This window comes from Oryctolagus cuniculus, chromosome 13 (genome assembly GCF_051225735.1).
Source record: "Oryctolagus cuniculus isolate XC-2025 breed Fujian yellow rabbit chromosome 13, ASM5122573v1, whole genome shotgun sequence".
Classification (NCBI taxonomy): Eukaryota; Metazoa; Chordata; class Mammalia; order Lagomorpha; family Leporidae; genus Oryctolagus; species Oryctolagus cuniculus.
In genome coordinates, this window is record NC_142879.1 from 98,539,043 (window position 1) to 98,566,955 (window position 27,913).

Here is a 27,913-nt window from a genome sequence, read left to right on the forward strand (position 1 = left end):
TGTGCTTTATTTTCTAACTTGTTCTTAAGTATTCTAATAGGAACTTAAATATTTTCAAACAGGCGCGGATAAAAGCAAAGGCAATAGCTATAAACACGTTTTTGCCAAAGAATGGATTTAGACCTCTCGACATGAACCTTTATACACAGCAGCGTTACACAACATCATTTTATTTACCTCCAGTATACAGTCCCCAACAACAGTTTCCTCTGTACAGCCTGATTGCCCCCCAGACATGGTCAACAACGCATAGCTATCTCGATCCACCCTTGGTAAGTCTTTACGTGGAGTTTACTCACAGAACTATGTATGATAGACACGGGTACTTTAAAGGATTAAAAGCCTAGTCTAATATGGGAGCCAGATAAGTATGCAATTTGCCATTCCAAAAATAAACCTTCAGGTTATATTGTGGGTTTTGAGTTTTAATTGGGTGATAAGAACTGAGCCATTTGCTTGAAAAAACTTTGAAATGCTATGATCTTGATCTCATAGTCCTTGCCCAGCGCATTTCCCCTTCTGTCCAGCTTTTTTTTTTTTCCTTCAAAGACACAGTATGTAATAAGAGCTCTAGTGTAGCTGATGACCTTTTGAACACAAAAGGAAATGGAAGGGAGATTTGTTAAAGAGGTACTTTAATAGGCTTATAACAGTCAAAGACAAGTAGAACCTATGCTATCTCACAAGCTTTATTTTACTTCTCATACCAGCCTTTGAGCTGGTTTAATATGATTATTATTTTTTTTCCCAAACTTTGGCCTGTGTTAAGGGCTGTGGTTGGGATTTATAAATTTCTAATGGATTCCATCATTTGCTTCAGCTAAGCTGCTATAGATAATAGGAAGATCAGGAGGCTTCCGCCTTGGACTTAGAGTGGGATATGTGAGAATCAGTAGTATTTAATAGAAGCATTCTTGAAGTTTAGGTATGGGTTAAGAGGAGAAGATGAAAGGAGATTTATATGAGGTAGCACTGCAGGTTTAGTTTGAATAAGAGAGATAGAAGGGTAAAATGCATAGATTATCGTCAGAAAGCAGGTATTGAGTTAATAGCTTTGGTAAGAGTTCATGTCCAGGATATGACTGTGGACCAAGTTGGTACTCAAGGTCAAATGACTGAGAGCCAGATACCCTGTCATCCAGAGATGTTACCACTGACAGGCAGAAGAGGATACATATGGAAAACAAAGACTTTGAGAGAAAAAGTGTTGATGAAACTTGGATTGCTATTGCCTGATATAATCTAGAAAGTAAAAATATATATCTGTGAAAAGCCTCAGAGTAGAAAAGACATACATCAAGCAGGTGATAATTGCAATAAAGTCACAAATACAAAATGCCATTAAACTTAATAATTCAGAGGGTTATCAGGTACTGTGCTGTCACTGAAGTTGAGTTTTTCGGGTTATCAGAAGGAACCTTCATGAAAATAAATTTCATGCCCTAAAGCACACAGATGGTTATGGATTAGAGAGAGTGTTTCTAAGCTAAAGTATAGAACGTGTGCAGGGAGCTAGGGAGTGGGGCTGCTGAATGATTCGAGCCAGACTGCCCAGTTTCTTAGCCATTTTCCTGAGATGGGTGGGCTTTTACCTTGTGGCTTAGAGGAAGTCATCTAAGGTTTCTAAGAAGAGGAAACTGTAGCTCTTATAGCAAAATGAAGGGCAGGCAGGGACAGAAACAAATTAGGAGGAATTCCCAAAGGGGCCCATAACCAAAAGTTTTAACCACTGCAATAAAAAAAATGCTTGGCATACAAGTGATTAAAATTCAGTTATTTCTTATTTGAATGACTCCCAGTGGTAAGAAACTGTGCTGCTTTTAAAAAAGTATTGCTACATTCTGTAAAGGTGTACTCAGGGTAGTTTAGTTCCCTTTCTGGAAATATGTCAAGAGGACCAAAGAGGAAGTATAATCTGTAGACTCATGCTATTGAAAAAATATTTCCTATTCACTTCTTCCTGCAGTCAGTTATTTCTCCCATTTCTCCATTTAATCCCTAGTCTGTACTGGGCTCGCTTGGGATCCTGGGTTAGTTATGTCCTCAACTTGTGTTTTATGTTCAGGTTGCTGTTTATGATGGTCGTTTGGACCAAGTCTGAGAATGAGAGGTCAGAACCCTCCACTAAAGCTCTCTTACTTTTCTTAAACATTGTGTTTGAGCAAAAATGAAGAGAGGGCACTTGTTCATTCCCAGTAGGTTTTGATATTAAATTATTGTGTTAACAGCCAATTTTATTTTTCAACTCTTGAGGATTATTAATGAAACATCACAGTTCTGTGTGGAAATTTTCTTAGTGTGAAATGGCTAGTCCTTATTGGCATTACCATGATTTACAGTCTCCAGAATTCAAGTTTGAATTGATGGCCCTTCTGGTGTAATATAATTTGAATTTGTCTGATTCTTGCTGACAATACAGTTTCTCAAACAGTGAATTAGAAATTTTAAGAAAATGTGAAGCATTTTTTTTTCTTGCTTTGAAATTTTTCTCTTTTAAATTGGAGAATTATTTTGGTCCTAACCTGTCTCTAATATCCCTTTTTTCAATTATAGCTTCCTGTTGGGTCTGGTTATTTAACTATTTCAACACTGGTTCCCTTTCCCCTGAAACCTTTTGCTTAAGGAATTCAGACTTCATGCATTTCCTAAGTACAACTTTAGGAACTTGGTGTTTCTTCCCTCTGTACCCACCCACTCAGCACTAAGTTTTATTATCAGCTGGCCGATACTTAGAATTCTGAGCTTTATATATATATATATATATATTGACAGGCAGAGTGGATAGTGAGAGAGAGAGACAGAGAGAAAGGTTAATATATACTTTTAAAGATGTATTTATTTATTTATTTGAAATGCAGAGCAGCAAGGGCAGGGTGGGGGAGATCCTCTGTCTGCTGGTTCACTCCCCAAATGGCCACAACAGTGGATTAAGAACTCTGCTATATTTGTATGCCATATATCACTTAAATTGTTAATGATCTAAAAATATCCTGATCTTTAGAGCAAGATGTGCATGAAACTAAAGGTTAAAATAATAGTGCTCTAAAAGGCTGTGATTGTAAAATAAGCAGTTTGTAGCAGTAAGTATATAGATGGCCCTAAATTGAGAAATTTGATGAATTTTGATAAAGTTATTAAAAATAAAGATTTACTTCTATTTTTAAAAAAGACTTACTTTGTTTGAAAGGCAAAGTTAGAGAGCCGGCGCCGTGGCTCAATAGGCTAATCCTCCACCTTGCGGCGCCGGCACACCGGGTTCTAGTCCCGGTTGGGGCGCCGGATTCTGTCCCGGTTGCCCCTCTTCCAGGCCAGCTCTCTGCTATGGCCAGGGAGTGCAGTGGAGGATGGCCCAGGTGCTTGGGCCCTGCACCCCATGGGAGACCAGGAAAAGCACCTGGATCCTGACTCCTGCCATCGGATCAGCGCGGTGCGCCGGCTGCAGCGGCGGCCATTGGAGGGTGAACCAACGGCAAAGGAAGACCTTTCTCTCTCTTTCTCTCTCACTGTCCACTCTGCCTGTCAAAAAAAAAAAAAAAAAAAGAAAGGCAAAGTTAGAGAGAGGGAGAGGCAGATTTTCCATCTGCTGGTTCACTCTCCAAACGGCTGCAATAGCTGGGGCTGGGCCAGGCCAGTGGCAGGAGCCTCATTTGGGTTTCCCACATTGGGCCATATTTCGCTGCTTTCCCAGGTGATTAGCAGGGAGCTGGATCAGAATGGAGTCCCCGGGACATAAGTCAGCACCCATGTGGGATGCCAGCATTGCAGGTTGCAGCTTAACCCCTTATGGCACAATGCCGACCCCAAGAATTAATTCTTACTAGTAATGCAGATGGTGTTCTTACTAACAGTTAGTTTAAACATTACAGACAGTACTTGTCTCAAGGTCCTTGTCTTCATGGATCCCATGTGATCTTATGCAGAGTTCTATCTTAATGTCAATTTCTACATGTAGAAATTATCTTGCTCCTTGAATTGTTATAAGTATTAACTGAGATGATGCAGAAAAGTTCTTCGAACTGGCTTGGTTGTTATGAGTGTTCAATAAATCTTAGCCATTACTAATAATCTTATAAAATGCTCTGCCAATCTGCGGTTATTTTTAGGTATAACGTAGAATATAGCATCCCCGACAAGACTAAGAAATTACCAAGGTTACCACAAGATATGATAATATTAACCAAATTGAAATCTGTTTTATGGATGGTTTACTTGTTTGTTATTGAATATAGGTAACTCCATTTCCAAATACTGGATTTATAAACGGGTTTACGTCTCCAACCTTCAAACCTGCAGCCTCTCCTCTGACTTCACTCAGACAGTATCCTCCCAGAAGCAGGCAAGTTCTGTCAGTGGTTCAAAAGTTTGTTTGCTTCATGTTTATTGTTTTTCAGCATCTGTAATAAGAGATATATTTGACCACTAGTAATGTTCACAAGAGGTAAAAACTGTTCAAAGCCAATGTCAACATTCTGTAAAAATGAAACAATCAAATTAGTGCTACAGTTTCCTACATAAAGGTTAGATTCTCTGCAGAGAAGACTTGTGGGCAGCTTGCCCTATATATGCCTTATTTTTAGGTTGGACTTGGACTTACAAACAGCAAAGGAGGGCCTTTGAGTGTTAGCTATTCTAAATAACAAATCTTTATAAAAAGAGGAAGCAGATTTTAGCATAGATATCGCACTAGCATGCTTACTATGTAATGCCTTATTTGATTCATAACTGAGCACATACATTTTATTTTCAGGAATCCTACTAAGTCTCATCTGCGCCATGCGATTCCTAGTGCAGACAGAGGCCCTGGGCTATTAGAAAGTCCTTCAATATTTAACTTCACTGCAGATCGATTAATTAATGGTGTCCGGAGCCCACAGACAAGGCAAACAGGGCAAACTAGAACACGAATACAAAACCCCTCAGCTTATGCCAAGAGAGAGATTGGAACTGGGCGCGTGGAGCCAGGTAGTCTTGAATCCTCTCCTGGTTTAGGGAGAGGAAGGTGAGTTGTCTACATAAGGTTTGCTAAATGTAAACTATATTTCTGTCATAAAATATTAATGTTTTTAAATTTTTAAATTTAGATTTGTTTTATAATATTTTCACATACATCACAGAAAGCCAAACTGAAGGCTATAAACATCAAGGAGTTTATGCAATTGCTGTTTGCGGTTACATTAGAGCAAAGATTTAGATTGTTTCATCTTTTTTGTAGTATGAAATTGTTCCATGAGAAGTGTAGATGAAGTGGAACTATTTGAGGTCACAGTCATTATTTGCAAAGAATTTTGGAGCTCATCAGCTCCTAGACTCCATTGTTTGTGCCTACAGTCTCACCTTGGTGGTTGTCGCTGGCCTCTGACAAAGGATGCCCTCCAAGCTCTGTCCAGTGGGCTCCTCACCTTGCTCATTTTCCAGTGGGCAGTGAGGAAAATGAGGTTTGCAGAATCTCAGCCACATTATCACAACATATTAATAAAAAGTGGGTTTGAAGCTGAGAGACAGTAACTTGTTAACCAATAAGGTATGCCACTTGGATTATCCAATCACCTTGTATATCCTTCATCAGTATACAAATGGTAGCAATTACACGTTTATGCTTGTGCCTAACAGATGTTGATTTTACGTAAATATAGAGTCTCACTTTGTCCACAACAAGTAAGTTATGCTGTCCCTTAAATAATCCCTAATTGTAGCCACAAACAATAAACAGTGAAGAGTTTAGTTAACATATACTGATAAATACACATGGCGCTCCTGAGAAAGCATGCATAGCTTCCACAGTCTTTGTTTCTGTAATTGTTCATGAAGCCACAGTTAATATTTGTAACTTTCTTCTTCTACTTTGTCTTATGTTTCCTCTGTCTTCAGATGAAGCATTGAGTGCTCAGGGCTCTTAAATGAGAAGGGCGATCTAGATCTTCCTTATTGAAGGAACTGATGCACACTGGTCATGTCGCACCTTGTTTCCCCATTGCAGGTAGGGGTGGGTAAGAGGCACTCTGCAGGATACCCAGGGTCCAGGCATGCTTTTCTCCCTCACCCTGTACAATAGTCAACTGCAGGACCTTTTTTTTTTTTTTTTTTTTTTTTTTTTTTTTTTTTTTTTTTTTTTTTTTTTGACAGGCAGAGTTAGACACAGAGAGAGAGAGAGAGAGAAAGGTCTTCCTTCCGTTGGTTCACCCCCCAAATGGCCGCCACAGCCAGCATACTGCACCGATCCAAAGCCAGGAGCCAGGTGTTTCTCCTGGTCTCCCACGTGGGTGCAGGGCCCAAGCACTTGGGCCATCCTCCATTGCCCTCCCGGGCCACAGCAGAGAGCTGAACTGGAAAAGGAGCAACCGGGACAGAATCTGGCATCCCAACCGAGACTAGAACCCAGGGTGCCAGCACCGCAGGTGGAGGATTAGCCAAGTGAGCCATGGCGCCAGCCAACTGCAGGGCTTTTCACCCTGGCTGGATTTAGTATGATGAAGAACTCCATATGCCAGGTGACTGTTTCTGTTTCTGTCTCAATGGAACCACTGTTAGCTCCTCACCTTACAGAAGCATTTCTCTTTGGAAATAAGATACTCAAACCAACAGTATTCTGAGTTGAAAGAAGTACTAACTCTGCAGTATAACAGAGATTTCTCCTTACGGTGCCAGAACCATGCCTCTGGCTGTGGTGCTACGTTGAATCACACACTTCCCCTTCCTCCCAGAACTGTAGCTGAGTCTTCACTTGGCCTGCCTGGATTCTCAATAATGGAGTCTGATAGCCAGCAGGTTTCTAGGTCGAACACATGGAGCACCATGAGGGTGAGGAAAGTCTTTGATTAGGGTGAGGAAAGTCTTTGATTAGGTCTGCCGAGAGTGATGCTGCTAGAACCCCATGGTGGTCACATCTGTATCCAGGACACAGGTCTATTCCAGCAAAGCGTAGCTTCTGCACTCCCCAGGGACTAGAACGACTGTGGTCGGGTTGCCCCTGGGTTGAGCTTCTGCACGATTTCTTCCTTTCCTCTGGACAGTACTCACAACACACATGCTCATACTGTCCATCCCACACTCATTCTCCCAGATCTCCTTGTTATCAAGCTTTGAGTTCCAACTCCTAGAAATCTCTCATCCAGCCAGATACAAGCTCCTGTCTCTTGAGCTAGTACAGATCTACTCTTTCTACATTCCCAAGTCCAGACACAGTGCATCCAGAGTTCTGCCCACTGGGAAAGTTTCCTGGCCTTCTGGGGAGTGATCCTGAGGCCATTCTATACAGTGTGCATGAATATCTGTAATGCCGGCCCATCACTGTCTCTCAACACAGGCCCCACGAATGCCCTAAGTATGGATTAAGGTGAAGGAGAACTGGTCACTGAATGGCCAAGCACCAACCTTGTAAGACAGTCAATGGTTAGCATTTGTGCCCAGCTTTTTATAGGTTAGTGCCCCATCCGTGATAGCCAGCCGAGGTCTCTTTGTCATTTGATGTGCCATAGTCAAGCATTTAGTCTCACCCAGGGCCTAGTAGTCGACAGCCAGGAGCTATTTCCAGAATGCTTTGCTACATAAGGAGAGAGCAGATTTTCTGCAGGAGGTGGCCTGACTTTGTTCCAAAATCCCAACAGCTTGTGTCTTACTTCTGCTTGAGGGGCTACCAGAAGGGTTCAGAGAGCATCCCATGTTTGACTGAGAAGTTGAGGGGATCTAAGCTCATTCTACTTGTTAGCTTTGTCATCTTAGACAAGACTACTTTTTGGTTTTCTGTAAAGGCAGTTGTGAATATTATCTCTAATCTTCTTTCCATCTTATACATTATGAAGGTATTTCCAAAAATTCATAGAAAATGGAATTAAATGTATTTTGAAAAAAAAGTTTAGTTCTGTCATTTTCTTTGTAATGCTCATTGTGATGAATTTCTTGAAACCCCTTATATGCATTGATTTCACTTTTCTCTCTCTCTCTCTCTCTCTCTCTCTCTCTCTCTTTCGGTAGCAGAATAAAACAATCTTGTTTATTTGAAAGGCAGAGAGACAGGGATAAGGAAAAGCAGGGAGAGAAAGAGAGGAAGAGATATCTTCCATGCTCTGGTTCACTCCCCAGATGGCCTCAAAAGCCAGGAGTCTGGAGCTCCATCCAGGTCTCCCACATCAGTAGCAGGGGCCCAATTACTTGGGCTACTTTCCACTACTTTCTCTGGCGTATTAACAGGAAGTGGATCAGAAGCAATCAGGCAGGATGTGAGCTAGCCTCCAATATGAGATGCAGACATAGCAAGTGGCGGCTTAATCCACTGTGCCACAACGTCAGCCCCTAAACTTTTCTTTTAATTCCATTTCTCCATAAACTTTTTTTTTTATTTGACAGGTAGAGTTATACACAGTGAGAGAGAGAGACAGAGAAAGGTCTTCCTTCCATTGGTTCACTCCCCTAATGGCCACAACGACCAGTACTGCACAGATCCAAAGCCAGGAGCCGGGTACTTCCTCCCAGTCTCCCAAGCAGGTGCAGGGACCCAAGCACTTGGGCCATCCTCCACTGCCCTCCCGGGCCACAGCAGAGAGCTGGACTGGAAGAGGAGCAACCAGGACTAGTACCCGGCGCCCCAACTGGGACTAGAACCCGGGGTGCCAGAGCCACAGGCGGAGGATTAGCCAAGTGTGCCATGGCACCGGCCTAAACTTTTCTTTTTTAAAGATTTATTTATTTGTTTGAAAGGCAGAGTCACAGAGAAGCAGAGGTAGAGGCAGAGAGAAATCCTCCATCTGCTGTTTCACTCCCCAAATGGCCGCAACGGCCGGAGTTGTTTATGTTTTAATTATACTTCTGTTTCTTAAAGATTTATTTATTTATTTATTTATTTATTTATTTATTTATTTGAAAGGGAGAGAGAGAGAGAGATCTCTTCTATCCATTGGTTCACCCCCAAATGGCTTCAGTGTCCTGGGTTGGGCCAGACCGAAGCCAGGAGCCAAGAGCTTCCTCTGGGTCTCCCACATGTGTGCAGGAGCCTAAGCACTTGGGCCATCTTCCACTGCTTTCCCAGGCACATTAGCAGGCAGCTGGATCAGAAATGGAGCAGCCGGGAGTTGAAATGGAGCAGCTGGGACTCGAACCAGAGCCCTTATGGGATGCTGGCATTGCAGGCAGCGGCTTTACCTGCTATGCCACAGCACTGGCCCCTCCATAAACTTTTTTGAAGTCCCTTTATAAAAGGCCCTTGGGAAGTCTTTGTGTTTAGTTAAAATAATGGATAAATATAAAATTATAAATTGAAAGTAATATGTGACTAGTCCAGGTCTACGTGTCTTAGCCATCTTAGGATCCTAAGGACCCAATGTGAAGTCACCACTTAATAAAATGTTTATACAGTTATAAACTGCCATGTATGATATAACCTTGCTACCTACAGGAGGTCTAATTTAGAGTGACAAGAATCTAGAGCACTGTTCAGAAGGCCAGCAAGTAGGATAAAAGAGATAATTCTTGGAATCTAGAGATCATTATGTGATTTTTGTGGTAGAAGATAAGCCATTGAAAGCAGTAGTATATAAAACTAAGGGGTGAAGGAGTGTGGGATGGGTTATTTGGGGTCTTTTTAAGTTTTAGTATCAAGCAAATTTGCATTTGATAACCTTTCACTACCATTTTTAACAAGTTTCCTATTAGTTTAGTATCAGATTTTATATACCTTTTTATTCCAACTGAATGAATATTAATATCTTTAAATAATGTTGAGTAGCCCCTAAGTTAATTCTTATAGTAATTTTTTTTATTTAAAGATTTATTTATTTGAAAGAGTTACAGAGAGGCAGAGAGAGAGAGAGGGAGGTCTTCCATCTGCTAGTTCACTACTCAAATGGCCGCAATAGTCTGAGCTGCACCAATCCAAAGCCAGAAACCAGGGGCTTCTTTTGGGTCTCCCACATGGGTACAGAGGCCCAAGGACTTGGGCCATCTTCTACAGCTTTCCCAGGCCATAGCAGAGAGCTGGATTGGAAGTGAAGCCGCTGAGACTCAAACTGGCACCCCTATTGGATGCCAGCACTACAGCTTAACCTGCTACACCACAGCACTGGCCCCAGATGTTATTTTATTTACCTATAGGAACCTAAGATTTAAAACTTTTCCATAAAGTTTTTATGTTTTAACTATACTTCTGTTTCTTAAAGGTTTATTTATTTATTTATTTATTTGAAAGGCAGAGATACAGAGAGAGAGACAGAGAGATCTCTTCTATCCACTGGTTCATCCCCAAATGGCTGCAATATCCAGGGCTGGGACAGACCAAAGCCAGGAGCCAGGAGCTGCTTCTGAGTCTCTCATGTGGGTCCAGGGACACAAGCACTTGGGCCATCTTCCGCTGCTTTCCCAGGCACGATAATAGAAAGCTGGATTGGAAGTGGAGCAGCAGGACATGAACCAGCATCCATATGGGATTCCAGCGTCAAAGGCAGCAGTTTTACCCACTGCACCACAACTCTGGACCCAAGATTCAGATCTGAGAATTGGGTCATCTTTGAACAATTACAGAGTAACAAAGACTAAATTGATGCATGCTTTAAATATGTGAGCACAAGCATAATGCTCAATGACCAATTGTCCAGCCAGGAAAAAAATAAGTCTTTTTGCTTTCTGCTCCTCTAGGAAAAATTCCTTTGGCTATAGGAAGAAAAGGGAGGAGAAGTTTACGGTGAGTACGTACAGCATATGTCACTTTTATGACATTTAAATGTAATTCCTATTAAACAGACATGAGATTTATTGGAGTAAATAAGGTGAAGACATGAGAAGAAGCATTTCAAATGATTTTTTTTCTCTTAGCATGATATTCATTAAGTGGTAACTGATTTTTGATAGCCTAAAGAGGAGGACATGGTGCAGGTCCTAGTTTCCTGAGTATTTTTTCCACAGTGGGTAAACATGTGTCCTATGGAATAGGTGCAGTCAAGAACTTATTCTTGCACATAGTGCAGTCTCTGTACTGGTGTCCAGACCAGTTCTTCTGTTTGGGTAGCCCTGTTGTAGAATTTAGAATGTAGTATTCAGTATCCCCTGATTCTTGGGGTTATGTTCCAAAACCTCGGTGAAAACCCGAGATAGCAGATAATAGCCATCCTTCAATTTAGTGCCTTTTCCACCTTAACTAAGCATTTATAGTGTTCACTGTTATTGTAGGAGTAGGGAGTAGGAAGGTTATGACAAGGTACAGGTTCTTTTGAGCCTCAAACAATGCCTCAGCTTCAAATGAAGCTCACACGGTAAGTATAACAGCAAAAGTTTACTATAGGAAAAGAAAGTACACTTTAAAAAAAAAGAGAGAGAGAGAGAGAGAGAGAAAGGTCTTCCATCCACTGGTTCATTCCCCAATGAGCCACAATGGCTGGAGCTGCGCCGATCTGAAGCCAGGAGCCAGGAGCTTCCTCCGGGTCTCCCACACAGGTGCAGGGGCCCAAGGACCTGGGCCATCCTCCATTGCTATCCCAGACCATAGCAGAGAGCTGGATTGGAAGAGGCACAGCCAGGACCCAAAGCAGCGCCAATATGGGATGCCGGCACTGCAGGCAGCAGCCCTACCTGCTACACCACAGTACCGGCCCTGAAAGTGTGCTTTTTTAAGAGAGTAGAAGTGACCCAAGAATCGAAACTCAGTGTGAGACTGAGACTTGAGGCCCTGAGGATAATGAGGGCTGTGATTTCTTAGGAGTTGGTCTTGGCCAAGGGGCCCTTACTGTGGTTTTGAAGTCACCTGGTGTGTAGGCCATCTGGCCATTATCTTATATGTATACAGCTTCTAAGTGGAGGAGATTTTTTTTTTTTTTTTTTTTTTTTTGGTCTCCTGCCTCAAGGTTGCAGATAAGGGAGGCAGACAGGAGAGAAATAGACCATGAAAGAGTTTTGGAATTAGCTTTTCAGTTTCCTCAGTTAACCTTTACCTGTCTCCTGCCTCAGTGTTTGAAGTGCAACAGCAAAAAATAGCACAAGAGTTTAATTTTCCTTCTTCATAATTTCACCGAGAGAAGATTCATCCTTACTGTCAGTATTAGCAACTTCAGATTTGATTTTGTTTTTCTTAGAAACTCAAGAACTTTCATCTTTTCACTGAAGGCCAGTTTGTGGCTGCTCTTTGGCAGATCTGAATTGCCGGTGTCATCAGTTTGCACTTTGAGACCACTATTAAGTAAAATATGGGCTATGTGAACAAAAGCACTATGATTCCACTACAGTTAATCTGAAAACTAGGATTGCTACTAAGTGACTAATCAGTGTGATAGCATCCAGCCTGGATACACTGGACAGAGGGGTGATTCACTCCCTGCACAGGATGCAGTGAATCAGAGCAAGAAATGTACATGCTACTCAGAACGGCACATAGTTTCAAACTGGCACTATATCTCAAATTCGCCACTTAAAATCTTGGAACTGTGATTAATGGCGGGCGGGGGAGGGAAACTGAACATGCCGGAAAGCAAAACTACGGATGAGGCAATACTAGTAGTGTTGACCAGTAGAATAAGCTTCTCCTGTGTAGAAATTTGCTTGGCAGTGCTTTTCATTTGAAGCATTGAAAAAATTTATTTATTTGAAAAGCAGAGCTAACAGAGTTAGATCTTCCATCTGCTAGTTTACTCCTCAAATGACTGCAATGGCCAGGTCTGAGCCAGACCAAAGCCAGGAGCCAGTAACTTCCTCCTGGTCTCCACGTAGGTGCCATGGCCCAAACAAACACTTGAGCCATCTTTCACTGCTTCTCCCAGGCCATTACAGGGGGCTGGATTAGTAGAGCAGCAAGGACTTGAGCCGGCACCCAGGCACCCATGTGGGTTGCTGGTGTCACAGGCAGCAGTTTGACCTGTTGTGTCACAACACCAACCCCCATTTGAAGTATTTTAACACAAATCCGCTATGAACCAAACATTGTTGCCTTTTGCTATAACTTACAGATAGGACAAGGACAATACCAAAAATAAGTAATAAATTAGTGGGTGATAGGCACATGAGACATGGCGATTTTTTACTTGGGTTGATTGAACAGTTTCTCCTGTAAAAAATATTTGTATATAGCTATAATGGATGTTGGTATGGGACTTTTCAAATCCACGAAATAGGAGAGCATTGTGGCAGGATTTTAACTCTTTGGTAAGGCAGTTCATATTGGTCAGTTCCCATTGGCATTCGTGAATTCTTGTAGCAGTTTAGAATAACAAGGCTGGCATCTGAATATCTGTTTTGAAACCTGCTGGCACTGTTAGGCCTGCCCTGAAGTGTTCCACTGACATCTGTTTTAGGTTTTTGTTGTTGTTGATGTTATATTTTGTTTGATTCATGTGCTGAACCACTTAGAAATTGAGAAATATGGCTCAGAAGTTCTCTTTGTCAGAGAGACTATACCATTTATTGTGCTTATATACTCTAATAAGTTCAGAAGTTTATATACAGTAACCAAGATGTGAGCATTTGGGCCTGATCAATGCCTTAGGACCAGGAGCAGCAGTCATGCCTCACTCCAAGGCATTCAAATCCTGACAAAATCTAAATGCTGCCTTCAGAGTCAAGCCCTATTTGGGTTCTGCAAGCTCCAACACCTGGGTAGTTGTTGCCTGCTCCTTTTGCTCCTAAAAATCAAGGTTTAGTAAATTTTTCCAAGCTATCTAAAAATGCTTATCTTTGGAAAAGTTGCATTCATCTCAGTAACATGCACATTTTAAAAAATGATTTGTTTTATTTGAAAGAAGTAGAGAGAGGGAGAAACAGAGAGAAATCTTCCATCCACTGGTTCACTCCCCAAATGGCCACAATGGCCAGAGCAGGGCCAGTCTGAAGCAAGGAGCCAGGAACAACTTCTTGGCCTTCATGGGTGCAGGCGCCCGAGGACTTAAGCCATCTTCCCCTGCTTTCCCAGGTACATTAGCTGGAAGCTGGATCAGAAATGGAGCAGCTGAGACTTGAACTGGCACTCATGGGATGCTGGCTCTGCAGGTGGTGGCTATACCCATTACGCCATAATGCCAGCTCGTATGCACATGTTTTTCAAAAATCTCCAAAAATTGTTTTGAGAACATAGTGTCTGTTTGTAACCTGAAACTTTGTTAGATTATTTTGAGCATTATGTTCATTATAGTAGATTATGGGGATCATACAACAGCCAGATGGTCAATAAGAAGCATAAACTTAGCGGTGAGGACACATGACTAGTAAAGTTAAGTTAAAATTAGGCATTTCTGCCACAGTAAAGGCAAGAAATAGGCAAGTGTGCCCAAAACAGACAGTGGAATTTTTGTCAACATGGATCCATTTTCATTCTTTAACCTGCTGTCACTTGAGTGCAGGTAAATTTTCAGTAGATCCCAGTCGTACGGGGAATGATCTTCCTGTTGGTGTAAATTTCTGGAAATATTGGCAGCTTGAAGCTGGGTAGATTCATCAGATCTTTGCTTCCCGGGCGTGGTAGTTCAGCACTCCAACTAAAGAAGGACTTGCATTCACATAAATGTCAGCTCATTTTCCCTTTCTCAGCCTTGTATCTTTTGACCAAGGAACTTCGTACTTACCAGTATGTTCTAGCCTGTTAGAGCAAGTTGATAGCTATTCAGAATATATCATTGCCTTTCTCCTGAGATCTTGAGCTTACGAATTACAGTTGGCTGTTACTATGCAGAGTTTACCTTCTGAAAGAATCTAGGAAGGGTCTGTTATCAAATACTGTGTTTCAATAAGTCAGTTTTCAGATACCCAAAGACTCCTTCCATTCCTGCCTTTTGTTACTGTTCACCTGTTTTTTTAATCGACATCTATGTAGAATTTCACACACAGCTTTAGAGAGTTGAGAGTGTGCCATTGCTTTTCTCTTAAGATAAACACACTGTGGTATAATACATTTGTCTGGAGATAAACAGGGATACATTCTACATTCAGGCTGTTCTGATTTCTGTCTAATGGAGTTATTTTATAAGGCCGTCCTTGTTTTTAGGTCATTCTGTTTTCTGTGTACACGCCTGTGCCTTTCCCTGGTTTCTGTCAACTGATTCCATGCACTGGACTTCAGAGGTTTCTGACACTCATGAAGAAGGGGCACTGTGTGCAGTGTATTCACCTTTTTAACGGCCTTTCTGATCTGTCTCTTGGCCAGCTGTAGTCTTAGAATTTCAGTCTAATGGGTCTGCTGTAGGTGGTTGAAGTGTGATGAAGCATTGTGTGGTTGAATTACCTGTGCATTGTTTGTTTTAGATTGATCAGACAAATGTGGAACTCAGAAGTGTCCTTGCTTTACTCTTGCACTGCTTGCACACTTGTGTGACTTAACAGAGCGTTATTCTATTGCAGAGCAGCCAAACTCAGTCTCCAACACCACCAAAGCCTCCATCACCAAATTTTGAACTGGGTCTGTCCAACTTCCCCCCATTACCTGGAGCTGCAGGCAATTTGAAGACAGAGGACTTGTTTGAAAACAGGCTATCTAGCTTGATAATAGGATCATCAAAAGAAAGGGTAAGATAACATATTGTAAGTCTAAAGCTGCTAACATTCACTGAGCACTGGTTTTTGTGCTAAGCACTTTATAGAGCTTCTTATCCACATTATTTTTTAAATATGCATAAGAGGTTTAGAGAGATTAAGTGATTTGCAGAGGTCACACAGATTTGGAGTGACAAACTGAGTGTTGAACCCCAGGCCCAACCGTCTCGTCTCGTTCCCTTGCTGACTGTGGAGTCAGAGGTAAAATCTATACAGTCATCCAGAAACTTGAATTGCATTTTTATTGTTGTTACTCAGACCTACCTTTATCCTGTAAGACAACAGAGTGGATTCTTCCCCCTTTTTAACCCTGCTAACAAGTACCTAGGAAGGTCTTGTGGAGTGGTCCTGCTTACATCCCTCGGGCCAGCCGTCCTCAACCGTGGCTGTAGATCAGAGTCACCCCTGTGTCATTTTCCACAGTGACCCACCACGCATTCCCTCCATCTACTGTCCCAGCAGGAAGACAGAAAGCAGTGCCGGGAGGTTTTGGAGATCTCCATACTTGCATTAGTTAGACTCGTACTTCCTTTGACAGAGGTCTGACAAATGCTTCTTGATTGTGAGCTTAACCTACTCTGGTGGTTTTCAGAGCCTCAATGCAGATGCAAGTACGAACACTATTCCTGTAGTGGTCCCCAGAGAACCCTCATTGCCGGCTTCTTGTGCTGTATCAGCAACATATGAACGATCCCCTTCCCCAGTCCATTTACCTGAGTGAGTATTACTGTTCTACCAACAATTGGTGTTTACGAAGTTGAGTGCCCTGTACTGTTGCGTGAAATTTCCATATCTGGTGGCATTTTTACAGGGATCCCAAGGTGGTAGAAAAGCAGAGGGAAACCCACAGTGTGGACAGACTCCCTTCTGTTGTTACTACAACTGCGTGTAAATCGGTGCAGGTGAATGGAGCCGCCACAGTAAGTACCTAGCCCCTGCCTCTCCTAGCACTCGCAAAGCTTTGGGTGTGGTAGAAACACACAGTGCTCTCCTTCTGCATGAGCTGAATTTTTAATCAACTCTCACTTGATGGATTTTTATTTGTGTCTGTGTTGTTTCTTGAGCAAAATGTCCAGAATATTTGCTGGTAATATTCCATTAACTACTCTGGTTCTTTCTCATTATCGCTACCATTGCATCCTTTTATTTCAGTGTTGGTTGATAACTGTTACTTTAGTAACTGTTACTTGAAATCATAGCCCCTGTTCTTCCATAGAATTTATGACCGATTTAGCATTTATTCTAAGTGTGTATCTCGTGTGCTAAAGAATTAAAACAGGAGCAGGTGCTATGGCACTTGGGACATCCATACCCACATTTTGGGGTGCAAGTTTGAGTCTCAGCTTCTCTGCTTCCAATCTAACTCCCTGCTAATGTACCCGAGAAACAGCAAATGATGGTTTAAGTACTTGAGTTCCTGCTACCCATGTGGGAGACCCAGATGGGGTTCTTGGTTCCTGGCTTCAGCCTGGCCCAACCCCTGCTATTGTAGCCATTTGGGACGTGAACCAGCAGGTGGAAGATTCTCTCTCTCTCTGTCTCTCTTTCTCTCTTTCCCTCCCTCCCTTCTTCTTCTGTTCCTTCTTCCTCCTCCTTCTGCTCTCTCTTTCTGCCTTTCAAATAAATAAAAAGAACTAAGCAAAACAGGAATAAGACAGGGGGTGCCACATTAACCTCTAACCCTGTGGGTCTGGCGTGTTTAGATCCCAGTGACTTTCTTTCTGGTAGCTTCTCTCTGGTGAATCCAGCCTCTTGAGTCTAATTTATGTCATCCTCAGGTTGATCTTGGGTGAGCTTTTATGTCAGATTTGGGAATGCAGCCGTTATTGTCAGTTTGAGTAAAAAAAAAATCAGTAGGTTAAAATTAACAAATGGATTTAGTTGCTGAAATATTTTTATTTTTTTCCTCTTATTTAACCTTCATGCTTCCCCTTATCTGAAAACCTGTTGCACTTTTTAAAAAAGTTTTTAGCTTTGTCACAATCCTTTTTTAAGAAGTTCTTTGTGTATTTATTTGAAAGTCATAGACAGGGAAAGACTGAGATCTTCCATCCACGGTTCACTCCCCAGATGCCTGGAACTCAGTCTTCTCCCACATGGGTGGCAGGAACCCAACTACTTGAGGCATCACCTGCTGTTGCCAAGCATGTGCATTATCAGGAAGGTAGAATCCAAGCAGAACAGGGACTTGAACCCAAGCCCTGCATTTTGGGTGCAGGGGCCCACCCCTGCAAAGACTGCTTTTGAAGTTTCTCTGTCAGTGGTGGGCTACTGTGTGGTGGCTTGTTGCCTGCTTGTGTTCTGAAGAAAACAGAGCAAGAAAAAGCAGTGTTTGTGTCTTTTTCTAGAAGTTTCATTTTTTTTCTTTAGACTTCCGTTTTCTAATTTTATCCATTTTTAAAAGGTGTTTCTCAAGTCTCCGAGAGAAAGTTGTACAGCATAGAAGCTACACATCATTGAATTTTATGAACTTTTTCAAAGTAGAAGCACTTGGGAAGATGGCAGTTTTTAGTTACAGCTGAAAACTTTGTTTTTGTCTAAGTAAACTTTGTTCCCCATGTTGTCCCTGGAGAAACCATTTTTTGCATGTAATGCCATGTTTGTCTGCTTCCAGGAATTGCGAAAGCCCAGTTACGCGGAGATTTGTCAGAGAACGAGTAAAGAGCCGCCTTCTTCCCCATTGCAACCCCCAAAAGAACAAAAGCCAAACCCTGGCGGTTGTGGGAAGGAAGAAAAGAAGCTCGCTGAGCCTGTGGAGAGATATAGGGAGCCCCCTGCCCTCAAGTCCACTCCCGGAGCCCCCAAAGACCAGAGGCGGCAGCCTGGGCGCCGGCCCTCGCCCCCAGCTGTTGGGAAGCGTCTTCACAGAGAACAGAACACTCCCCCCAAGTCTCCTCAGTGAAAACCGTATGTCTGGGAGGGGTTGCAAAGAGCTGTATTAACCACAAATGAAACACTCTTCCCACTCAGTACGAGAATGAGTCGCTGGTTAGGCGCTTGCAGTGTCTGTGAGGCCCATGGAATGCCTGCAAGTTATTTTTTCTTCTGTGAGTCGGATTCTCCCCTTCTTGGAAAAAAAAATCTGTTTTTCAGGATTTAATTAATATAAACCTTATTTTAGGTTGGTGCTTAACTGGAGGTGATGCATAAGTCTGATTTTTTTCAGGATAGAAAATGCATTTATCCCAACAGATTGATGTTTTTTATTAAGCCTCCATGTGGCTCTGAATGCAAGCTATATATAGTGAGTTTTTCTAAATTAAGGGAACTATGCTACTTCATTTTTTTTTTAAATAATATTGATCTGCAAGTGCGTATCTCAGATGCCCCAGCAGATGGATGAGGGCTGGCAAGGGCGGCCTTGGCCTCGAGGTGGAAAGGGGTTGGCAGTGTCAGGTTGCCGACACACTGGCATGGGAGCTGTGCTTTCATCTAAACTGTTAACAAGTGATTCTAGCATTTAAAAATACATAGAAATGTACATATAGGTCTCTTTGGATCCAGTGGGCAGAAAGAACCTGCAGAGCGCACCCTAGAGAAACCTGAAAGCTTTGAGTCTTGACGTCCTGCCAGCAAGTAGCCAGCTTCTCCCTTTAATTGCAAGTGGCTATTACCTAAAATCAATTCAAAGCACATTGTGAATAGAACCTAAATGCAAATATACTTTGTTGGCCACTGACACGTTGCCAGGACGTTGTACCATGGAGTGGTTTATGATCCCCGTGAGCTGGCTGCTCTGGCTCTTGGCCTGGTGCACCTGCTGCATGCACATTTCTGTCCATGCTCCCCGCCCCCAGGCACTCTCTGAAGAGAGTCCTCATCTTAGCTCCATGTGGACGTCTTCCTGAACCTCTGCATCAGCACATGGATTTAAAGTTATGTAAAATGGTGAGAGAATGGTGTTTGTGGTTTTTTCCCCTCTTTGGCTGGTGGAGGACAAAAATTGTTGCTCTTTTTACCTCCAAGATGAGGGTCTCATTGATTCCCTTCTAGAAGTGTTGTACTTCTGAAGAACAAGGATGCACTAAAGTTAGCAAGTTTATAATAAATTTAAATATAAATTATTTTGTTTTAAAATGCCTAAAATTTTTCTTTAAGTATTCTAAGCAGCAGACATTAAAATATTTCCTGCTACATGTAACCATACAGTTTATTCCACAAAATGTTATTTAACAAGACTGAGGTTGTTTTTTTTTTAAAAAATTATTTCCATCCAATATTTAAAGACTTGAATTTTATTTAAACTTGAAAATGACTTTGCCTTAACTTTTGTATAAGACAGCTTAGAGTTCATGGAGACCGGCCCCTGGGTTGGCGTGAGTGGATCAGAGTTACTCAGTTACCGTGTGGATCTCTTGTCGCTAGTTTTACTGAGTAAGCATACCATAGTACAAGAACTAGCAGTAGTTTTTGTAATATACCTTAAGGATCTTAAACAGTTGATCTTTTTTCAGATTGTTGAAAAATCCTGTAAATGCAAATAGTTGATACTGTATTAAATATGTGCACTTGGGAGTGTGCTTTGCTTGTACAGTTGTAAATAATCAGAACATATTAAAAAAGGTACCCTACAGAGAAAATCTGATAAAAATTATTGATATATTATAAATGTTGATGTTGAGCTGGATGTAGATAAACTAAATGTTGTGGTTTGAATATTATTTTAATTTGTTGAGGTTTTTCCCCCCCTCTCATACTGGTGTGTTGAACTGATTTTGCCTCTTTGCTGCAAAAGGGAAATGGAAAGTCTTATTAAAAGCCGTGAGATGTTTTCATACTCTCTTGCAAAGTATGGAAATGCATACTAGTCATATCTAATGTGAAAGAATTCCGAAGTACAATGTAGAAAGCAGAAACTGGTAGGATCTTTTAAGTCAAAGTGAAAAATGAATTACTAAATCGAATCATATATTGCTAAGTGTGATTTACCCTACCAGAGGAAAACCTGCCTGGTGTGTCTCACGGTTTCCTTCAGGGCAGTAGTCATTATTCAGAGACGTAGAAATACACACAGTGCTAATAAGTTTAAAATGCCTGATAAAGGAATGGGAGAATTAATTTCTTGGTAGCTGTCAGATCGCTGGATCGAAAACTCGGAAATAATTGACCTCTTCAAACCAAACCAAGAGATTCTGTAAACACTCAGAGGGCAAGCTCTGAGATCCGGGGCCCTTTGTGTCACTTCTTTGAAAAGAGGTGCCAGGGTGTGCTCAGCCATCCCTGTCCCCACACACCAGTGGGTCTGTAACAGTAAGTCCTTTCCCCAGCGTGTGAGCTTTGCAGCACGACGTGTGTGTGATTAGAGCCAACTGTGGTTGGTTGTTTGCAAGCTAAAAGGCTAGAGCTCAAGAGCAGCATGCAGGAGAGCAGTGGGCACGTGGAGTAGCATCGCACAGAGAAGGGGCTGTGCTGGTGGGTTCTGCTGCCAGCGGACGAGGTCAGTACACTGTAATTACTGCTTAGCCAGCGACAGTCTGTTGCATCCAGAGCTGAAACCTTGCTCAGATGTGATTTTTATAGCAAAGGTGATATGCCAAATAGCTATTTAATGTTGAACAAAAAGCCTGTCTGATATTGCTTTGGAGATGTTCCACTCAGAAAAAAAAAAAAAAAATGGGAGTTTTCACAATAGGAAGCTGTGACGGCACATAGAGACTGTTGCTAATTTCACATACAGCTAATGATATGTGGCTTTCATACAATTTTTAAAATTTAACTCATTCCTTTCCCCACCCCCAGCAGTACCTCAAGTTATAGAATCAGAGATACAGCAATCACAAATGACATTTTAACTTGTAAAATTGTGTGATGTTACTTACCATTTGGAAATATAGGAATAAGAACCTGGTCCCATTTCACCAGACGTGAATTTCAAGTAGAGTAGTTGTTCTCTTAAGAGTTGGTGTCATGGTGTTTCCAAACAGTCCCTCCTGTCATCGCATCACTGGTCGCCACTAGCCAATGGCGGGAATGTCTTACGTTGCTGTATTGGTCAGGATGTCTGCAGTTTACATTTAAAAACTGGTTCGGTGTATCACAACAGGTGACTAATGGTGCATACCTGTCTTTGTATCCCCTTCAGTGAGTTATAGTTGTGGGTTTTGTGTGCTTCATAGCCTGTTACACAGAAAGCAGCAGACAATCGAAGATTTAAGGAGCAGTAACAGCTGCCAGTTCACAAGATGGGAGTGTAATGTGGAAGCTTTCTTGAGGGTTTTTGTTTTTGTTCTACTTCTTTTCATTAAGACTGGAATCAAGCTTACATGTAAACTATTGGTAATTTAAGTTTCCTTTTGTGTCATTCAGTGTAAAACTGTCTAATTTGAAAAAAAAATGTAGGTTATGAAAAATAAAGATTTAGGCACTGTTCAGTTTTTCTTTTGATTTTCTTTTAAATTAAAAATTACTTCAAGAATGCATCTTTTTTAAAATATGATTTGTTTCTATATCCCCTCAGTGTAAATGAGAAACACGTGTGTGTAAACTTGCTTGAGTTATAAAGGCTTCTGAGCCCCATGTGTGAGTTGACTGAAGCAACAGGATTTTAGGGTATTCAGAGTGAGCATTAAAAAACAAATATTCCTGGGAAATCATTAAATCCACAGTTTACCACAAAAATAAATACTCCTGCATCAGGATTTATTTGTTTTTGTTAAAATGGCTGTACCTCTCCTAAGACATCTCCATCAAGTTATTTGGAGTAGATGTTGACTTTTCAGATCCTGACACCACTATAGAAAACAAAGTGATTGACTTATCCGTAAATAATAGTGATGCCAGCACTCTTAGCTTGCTGTTTGGTGGACAGATTATCTGATTAACATGTCCGTTGACTGGTTTCTCCTCTACCGTGAATTGTGTTTCCGTGTCTCTTTCCCATTTTTCTACTTTTCTTACTGACTTGATATTCTCTATGCTGGCTGTTACTCCTGTGTTATGTATGTTACAAATGTTTTCTCTCAATCTACCATTTATTTTAGAGAAGTACCTTTCATAGTTTTTAACTATTATGCAGTAAAATTTATCCGTTATCTCCTTTATGGTTTGAGAGTCTTGGTATTGTTTGAGAAGTCTTTCCCTGCTGCAGACTTGTAGTATCTTAATCTGGCTGGAACTGATCATGTGTGTATATGAAGCTGATTTCACTTTTTGCCATATGGAAGTACCCTTTTCCAGAATCAGTTAATGCCACTTTGTTATTTACAGTGTTCCCACCCACAAATGAATTGATCTTTGTTTGGCTCTCTATAGCATCTCTACTTCCGTTTCTGAACAGGCACCACAGTGCTTAATTCATCCATCATTCTGCATCGCTGAGAATCTCTTTGTTGGAACTAGCCATAGGGACAGGAATCATATCCATGTACATCACCATCGTATCTCCTACTTTTAGAACACAATCTGCAACATAGTAGGTGCTCAGCAAATATTTGTTAACCTAGTGAAGATTTATTGAATGTGTGTTCTCTGTGCACAGCATTGGCCTGAAAAATTTGGAGAAGAAACAATAAGGTTTTGGTTTGCTATGGCCATGTAACCAACTACGCCCTAAGTTGGTGGTGGCTTAAAATGATCATCATACATCTGTGGTTTGGCTGCTCTGTTGGGGGTCTTGGGGGTCAGTTGGTCTGCGCCAGCAGGAGGACCAAGGCACATTGATTCATGGTCGTGGGAGATGAGCAATAAGTAAATCCCAGTTGTTCAGATCCCACCCTCGCCCCCACCCTCCCCTCCACCCCTACCCCAAGCTTGAAATTGCATCCCATTTCTGGGTGCCTCCACATCTTCTGATAATGTTAAGATCCTATGTTTCTCACTGGACAAGCAGCTGTTCAAGAGGAGCCATCAGCAGATCACTGTGTATTGCTGGTCCTGATCCAAGTAAGATATATTTGGATTGTTTTTGTTTTATGGGTTGCTGCTGCTGCTGTTGTTTTTAACATACTTTATCCCTGGCCCACCACGGAGAGGTAGAAGAGTAAATCAAAGAAGAAAGCACACAGCAGAAGCGTTCAGAGAGCTTGCCCAGAGACCTCATCACTTGGTTTTCCACCGTTTATAAAACTTGTGCCTTGCACGAGTCGGTAGTGAGCGTGAGGCACCCTAGTGCTTTGCCAGAAGGGCTGAGCCTTGCCCTCACAGGGCTGCCAGTGCAGTGGGGACGGTGGTCAGGATTGGGAGCCTTTGGGGACCTGCAGAGTGAGCATTCAGGAGACTAAGATGGAGCTTCCAGAGTAGGTAACCTGTCCTACATGGGCAAGGGCCCCCTAAGGGTCAGTTTCATCCAAGAGCACGTTTTCTTTGCATTATTTATTTATTGAACTCATTTATTTATTGAACAGGTGTACGCCTATCTGCAGGATTAATGTTTAGGCATTTATATTCAGTGTATGAAAGACTCGCCATAACATTAGCTTTTTTTCTTTTTTAAGATTTTTTTTTTTTAAAGATTTATTTATTTATTTGGAAGAGTTACACAGAGAGAGAAGGGAGCAGAGAGAGAGAGTGTGAGAGAGAGGTCTTCCATCTGCTGATTCACTCCCCAATTGGCTGCAACAGCTGGAGCTGCACCGATCCAAAGCCAGGAGCCAGGAGCTTCTTCCATTTTTCCCACGTGGGTGCAGGGGCCCAAGGATTTGGGCCATCTTCTGCTTTCCCAGGCCATAGCAGAGAGCTAGATCAGAAGAGGAGCAGCCAGGACTAGAACCGGCGCCCATACGGGATGCCAGCACTTCAGGTCAGGGCTTTAACCCACTGCACCACAGCACCAGCCCCCAAGAGTACTTGTTAAAACAATTTTGGGCTCCATCCCACACCTGCTGAACCAAATGATTGTTGTGCTTAGACAAATTTGGGATAGTCTGAAGGATGAAGAACTGGATACACTTGTCCTGGTGCCACCATGGCCACAGCCACTAGTCATCTTCATAGTGCGTCTTGAAACTGACAGAGGAAGCTAATCTGTGGCCTTTCTAGGAACTGAGTTATGAAATATCAAGAGAGCCGGCGCCGCGGCTCAACAGGCTAATCCTCTGCCTAGCGGCGCCGGCACACCAGGTTCTAGTGCTGGTCGGGGCGCTGGATTCTGTCCCGGTTGCCCCTCTTCCAGGCCAGCTCTCTGCTGTGGCCAGGGAGTGCAGTGGAGGATGGCCCAAGTGCTTGGGCCCTGCACCCCATGGGAGACCAGGAGAAGCACCTAGCTCCTGCCTTCGAATCAGCGCAGTGCAGCGGCCATTGGAGGATGAACCAACGGCAAAGGAAGACCTTTCTCTCTGTCTCTCTCTCACTGTCCACTCTGCCTGTCAATTAAAAAAAAAAAAAATCAAGAGAACCAGAGAACTAGTTCCACACACATCCTGAAACTACAAGGAGTACTTCAAGAAGTTTGCAAGAAAATGGAATTAAAAATACGAGTTTATTTTGAAGTAAAAGTTGATGTCTGTGTGTAGTTTTTTTTCCATCGTATATTTCCCACACATAAAAAAATTTTGTGCCAAAATTCGTTCTTTCAGTTTCATTTTTCTATGTATTTTAAGTCCCCTTGTAAGCGCTCTTCCTCTTCGTCCCACTCCGCGTCAAAGGAAGTGACTACAGTACAGTGGAATTAGAAAACCGCTCAGAGGCCAACAGCTGGCTTAGCCGCAGATGAAGACCCCTGGTCAGCAGAGCACCCCTCTGCAGGCTCAGAGCCTGTTCTATGACCAATGCCGCCAGCACCACATTTAGCTCGAAAGCAAAGTACCTGTCTTTACTAGCCTGCTCCCACAGTGAATATGGGACTTAGGGTGCTGCTCAGCACCTGAGCCCCGTGGGAGTGTTTACCCGGCATAGTAGCAGTTATTGAGAATTAAGCAGCAAAAGGTGGATTGTGTTTTTTTAATAGGCAGTGGAGTCACCAGAGAGAAAGCAAGCAGCCCCTCCGGCCCCAGTAAGAAGCTTCAGACCTGAAACCTGAGTCGGAAGTAGCACAACCGAAAGTTGCTGATTTGTTTCATTTTCCCCCAAGCTTTCTTGAGGTTTATTTTGCTCTTATTTTCCTAGTTTCTTGGTAACAACTTACTGATTTAAAATATTTTCTCATGTAAGCATTTAGTGTTCAGTTTCCCTCTCGGGACCTCTCCGTTCCATGTACCTTTCAGAATTTCCTTTGACATTGCTTCTTTGGCCCACGGATCATTTAGAAGTATGTTGTCTGATTTCCCAGTGTTTGGAGATTTCCCAGTTGTCACTCTGTGGGTGGTGTCTAATGCTTTCTCTGTGATCAGTGACCACTGCAGGATTTCAGCTCTCAGATACCTGAAGGTTTCTTTTCTGACCCGCAGGTGGTTACCTGGGCAAATGTTCTGTAAGTGTCGGTGACGTCCTCTTGGTTGGACGTGGTGGTCACTTCTGCATCCTTGGTGGTGACTTTCTGTCTTTGTTCTTAGAACTGCTGAGAGTGGCGGGTTGAAGTGCCAGCCATAAGAATAGATTTGTCCTTTCTGCAGTTTCCCTTTCCAACTCAGTTTTTGCTTCATGTTTTTTGAGACTGCTGATTGGTGCATGTGCGTTTAGGATTGTTATGCCTGCCTATTGGGTCCGCCCTTCACCATTAGATTATCTCTCAAGTAACTGTTCTTGGTGGCGGCGTTTTTCTTCTGTTCCGCTACTGTTTGTGTGAGCTACTGTTTTCCATAGGTTTTCTTTCAACCCACTTATGTCATTGTGTTAGAGGAGAATTGCTTGTAGACCTTGTGTAGTTGGGTTGTGTTTTTCAACCTGCTCTGGCCAATCTCTGTATGTGTAGACCATTTACACTTATGGTGATTATTGACATGTTAGGGCTGTGTCTGCCATTTTATTATTTGTTCTCTTTTTGCTCTGTTTCTTTTTCTCTTGCCTTCCCGGGGCGTTAGAATTTTCCAAGTCTTAATTCTGGGTCAGAAATACTACATTTGGGGGTGGGGTGGGGGGACAAAGCCCTCTGTGCTGTCAGGTTATGTTTGCCGGAGTGGGCACTCTAGGATCCAGCTGCTTCTACAAGTGTCCCCTGCTCTCACATAGCCTTGAGCAAGTTGTCGATTTGCTCTGGACCTGGTTCCTCATTATCAAATGGAACCGTGACCCCGCCTACCTCCTATGGCCCAGCCCCAGGCAGACAACATCCAGGTCGTTTGAGAAACCATCCATGATTCTCAGCCACACAAGTCTCAGGCCACACTATTCCTGTGCCCACTGTGACTGATTCTGGCTAGACATGTGATCAAATGCTAGTCACGAGATAGAAGAAGACTTGTGGAAACTTCTGGCGGAATCTGCTGTCTTCTCAGCTGAGATGGTCCTCCCTCCTCGTTTGCTGGACAGAAAACGGCAGAGCCTTTTTTTTTTTTTTTTAACTCCCATGAAGGCAGCTGTCTTGAAGAGAATGCAGAGTAGCACGGAGCAAGCGTGGACTGGATGCTGTCAAAGACCCCACTGAATGAGACCAGTCCCGAGGCCAGACCTGCCTCCCAAGCTTTCAGGTATACTTGTATATGCTGACAGGTCCCCTTTTGGCTAAAGCCAGTTTCTATTCATATTAGGCTTGTTTGCAACCAGTAGATTTTTTTTTTTTTTAAGCTCAGAAGAGTAATCTGATGATACGGGTAAAGTATTTAGAGCAAACCTGACACAGTCATTGAAACTCGACAGCAAAAGGTGGAGTGCGGTTTACAAATCCGTCTGAGCGCATGGCTTCACGAAGCGTTTTCCAGATGAAATGACTCGCACCCTTGACCTATCGAAAGAGTAAACTGAAGGGCGACACACAGGCAGATGTTGACCTCGTAAGCCAGGCGACCAGTCGTCATGTTCCCCACCTCCCATGAGTCTGGGTGAACCAGACACTCCTTGAAATGTGAGCTGAGCGCGGAGAGACAGGCTTTGGTGCTGAAGCTGGCAGGCAGCCCTTCTGTCAGCCGCAATTCACCCACGTCCCCCCTTTTAAAGCATCTGTATGAATCTGTTTATCGCACTCAGAGACACAAAAGCAACACACAAACCCGTCAGTCAGGGGCTTCACACTAGAACAGGTGCACACGAGGAGGGTGGGGACGGAGGGCAGGGCTGAAGAGGCGCTTCACTAATGGGAGGGTCCATCCCTGGCTTCCCAGCTAATTTGTTCAGTGCCCTCTCTTCGGTATCCCTGCTTTTTTCTTTACTGGTTAGTTTCTTCTTGTCGAGACCTTTGTACACCAGGCTGCTAAAAGGCTCGTGCCAGGTGCCCCCCTTCTACCCCCCTCAACTTCAGAACAGAAATACGCAGCATGCGTCCCGCTGGGCAGCAGGACCGTGCATTCTGGCACTGCTGAGGAAGGCAGAGCTCAAGGACGTCAGGGAAGAAGGCCTGATGCCTCCATGTCCCTGCCCTGCAGCCAGCCAGAGTGCTGTGGCACTGGGAAGT

At 42.8% G+C, this 27,913-nt stretch overlaps 1 protein-coding gene across 8 annotated transcripts in view; it reads left to right on the top strand.

Moving 5' to 3' along the window:
• Nucleotides 1–21,863, top strand: part of LARP4B (La ribonucleoprotein 4B) — a 108,614-nt gene extending 86,751 nt beyond the window's left edge. For 5 of the 8 annotated variants that reach the window (XM_089311829.1, XM_089311827.1, XM_089311828.1 and 2 more), the window contains 8 exons: nt 63–272; nt 4,230–4,336; nt 4,748–4,999; nt 10,624–10,669; nt 15,301–15,465; nt 16,085–16,209; nt 16,304–16,412; nt 18,107–21,863. In XM_089311829.1, coding sequence (XP_089167955.1) covers nt 63–272; nt 4,230–4,336; nt 4,748–4,999; nt 10,624–10,669; nt 15,301–15,465; nt 16,085–16,209; nt 16,304–16,412; nt 18,107–18,394 — 1,302 coding nt within the window. In that variant the 3' untranslated portion in view covers nt 18,395–21,863. The remainder of the gene's footprint in view (nt 1–62; nt 273–4,229; nt 4,337–4,747; nt 5,000–10,623; nt 10,670–15,300; nt 15,466–16,084; nt 16,210–16,303; nt 16,413–18,106) is intronic. The other 3 variants (XM_089311830.1, XM_089311831.1, XM_070056004.2) reach the window with 1 other exon arrangement.
• The last annotated feature ends 6,050 nt before the right edge of the window (nt 21,864–27,913 follow it).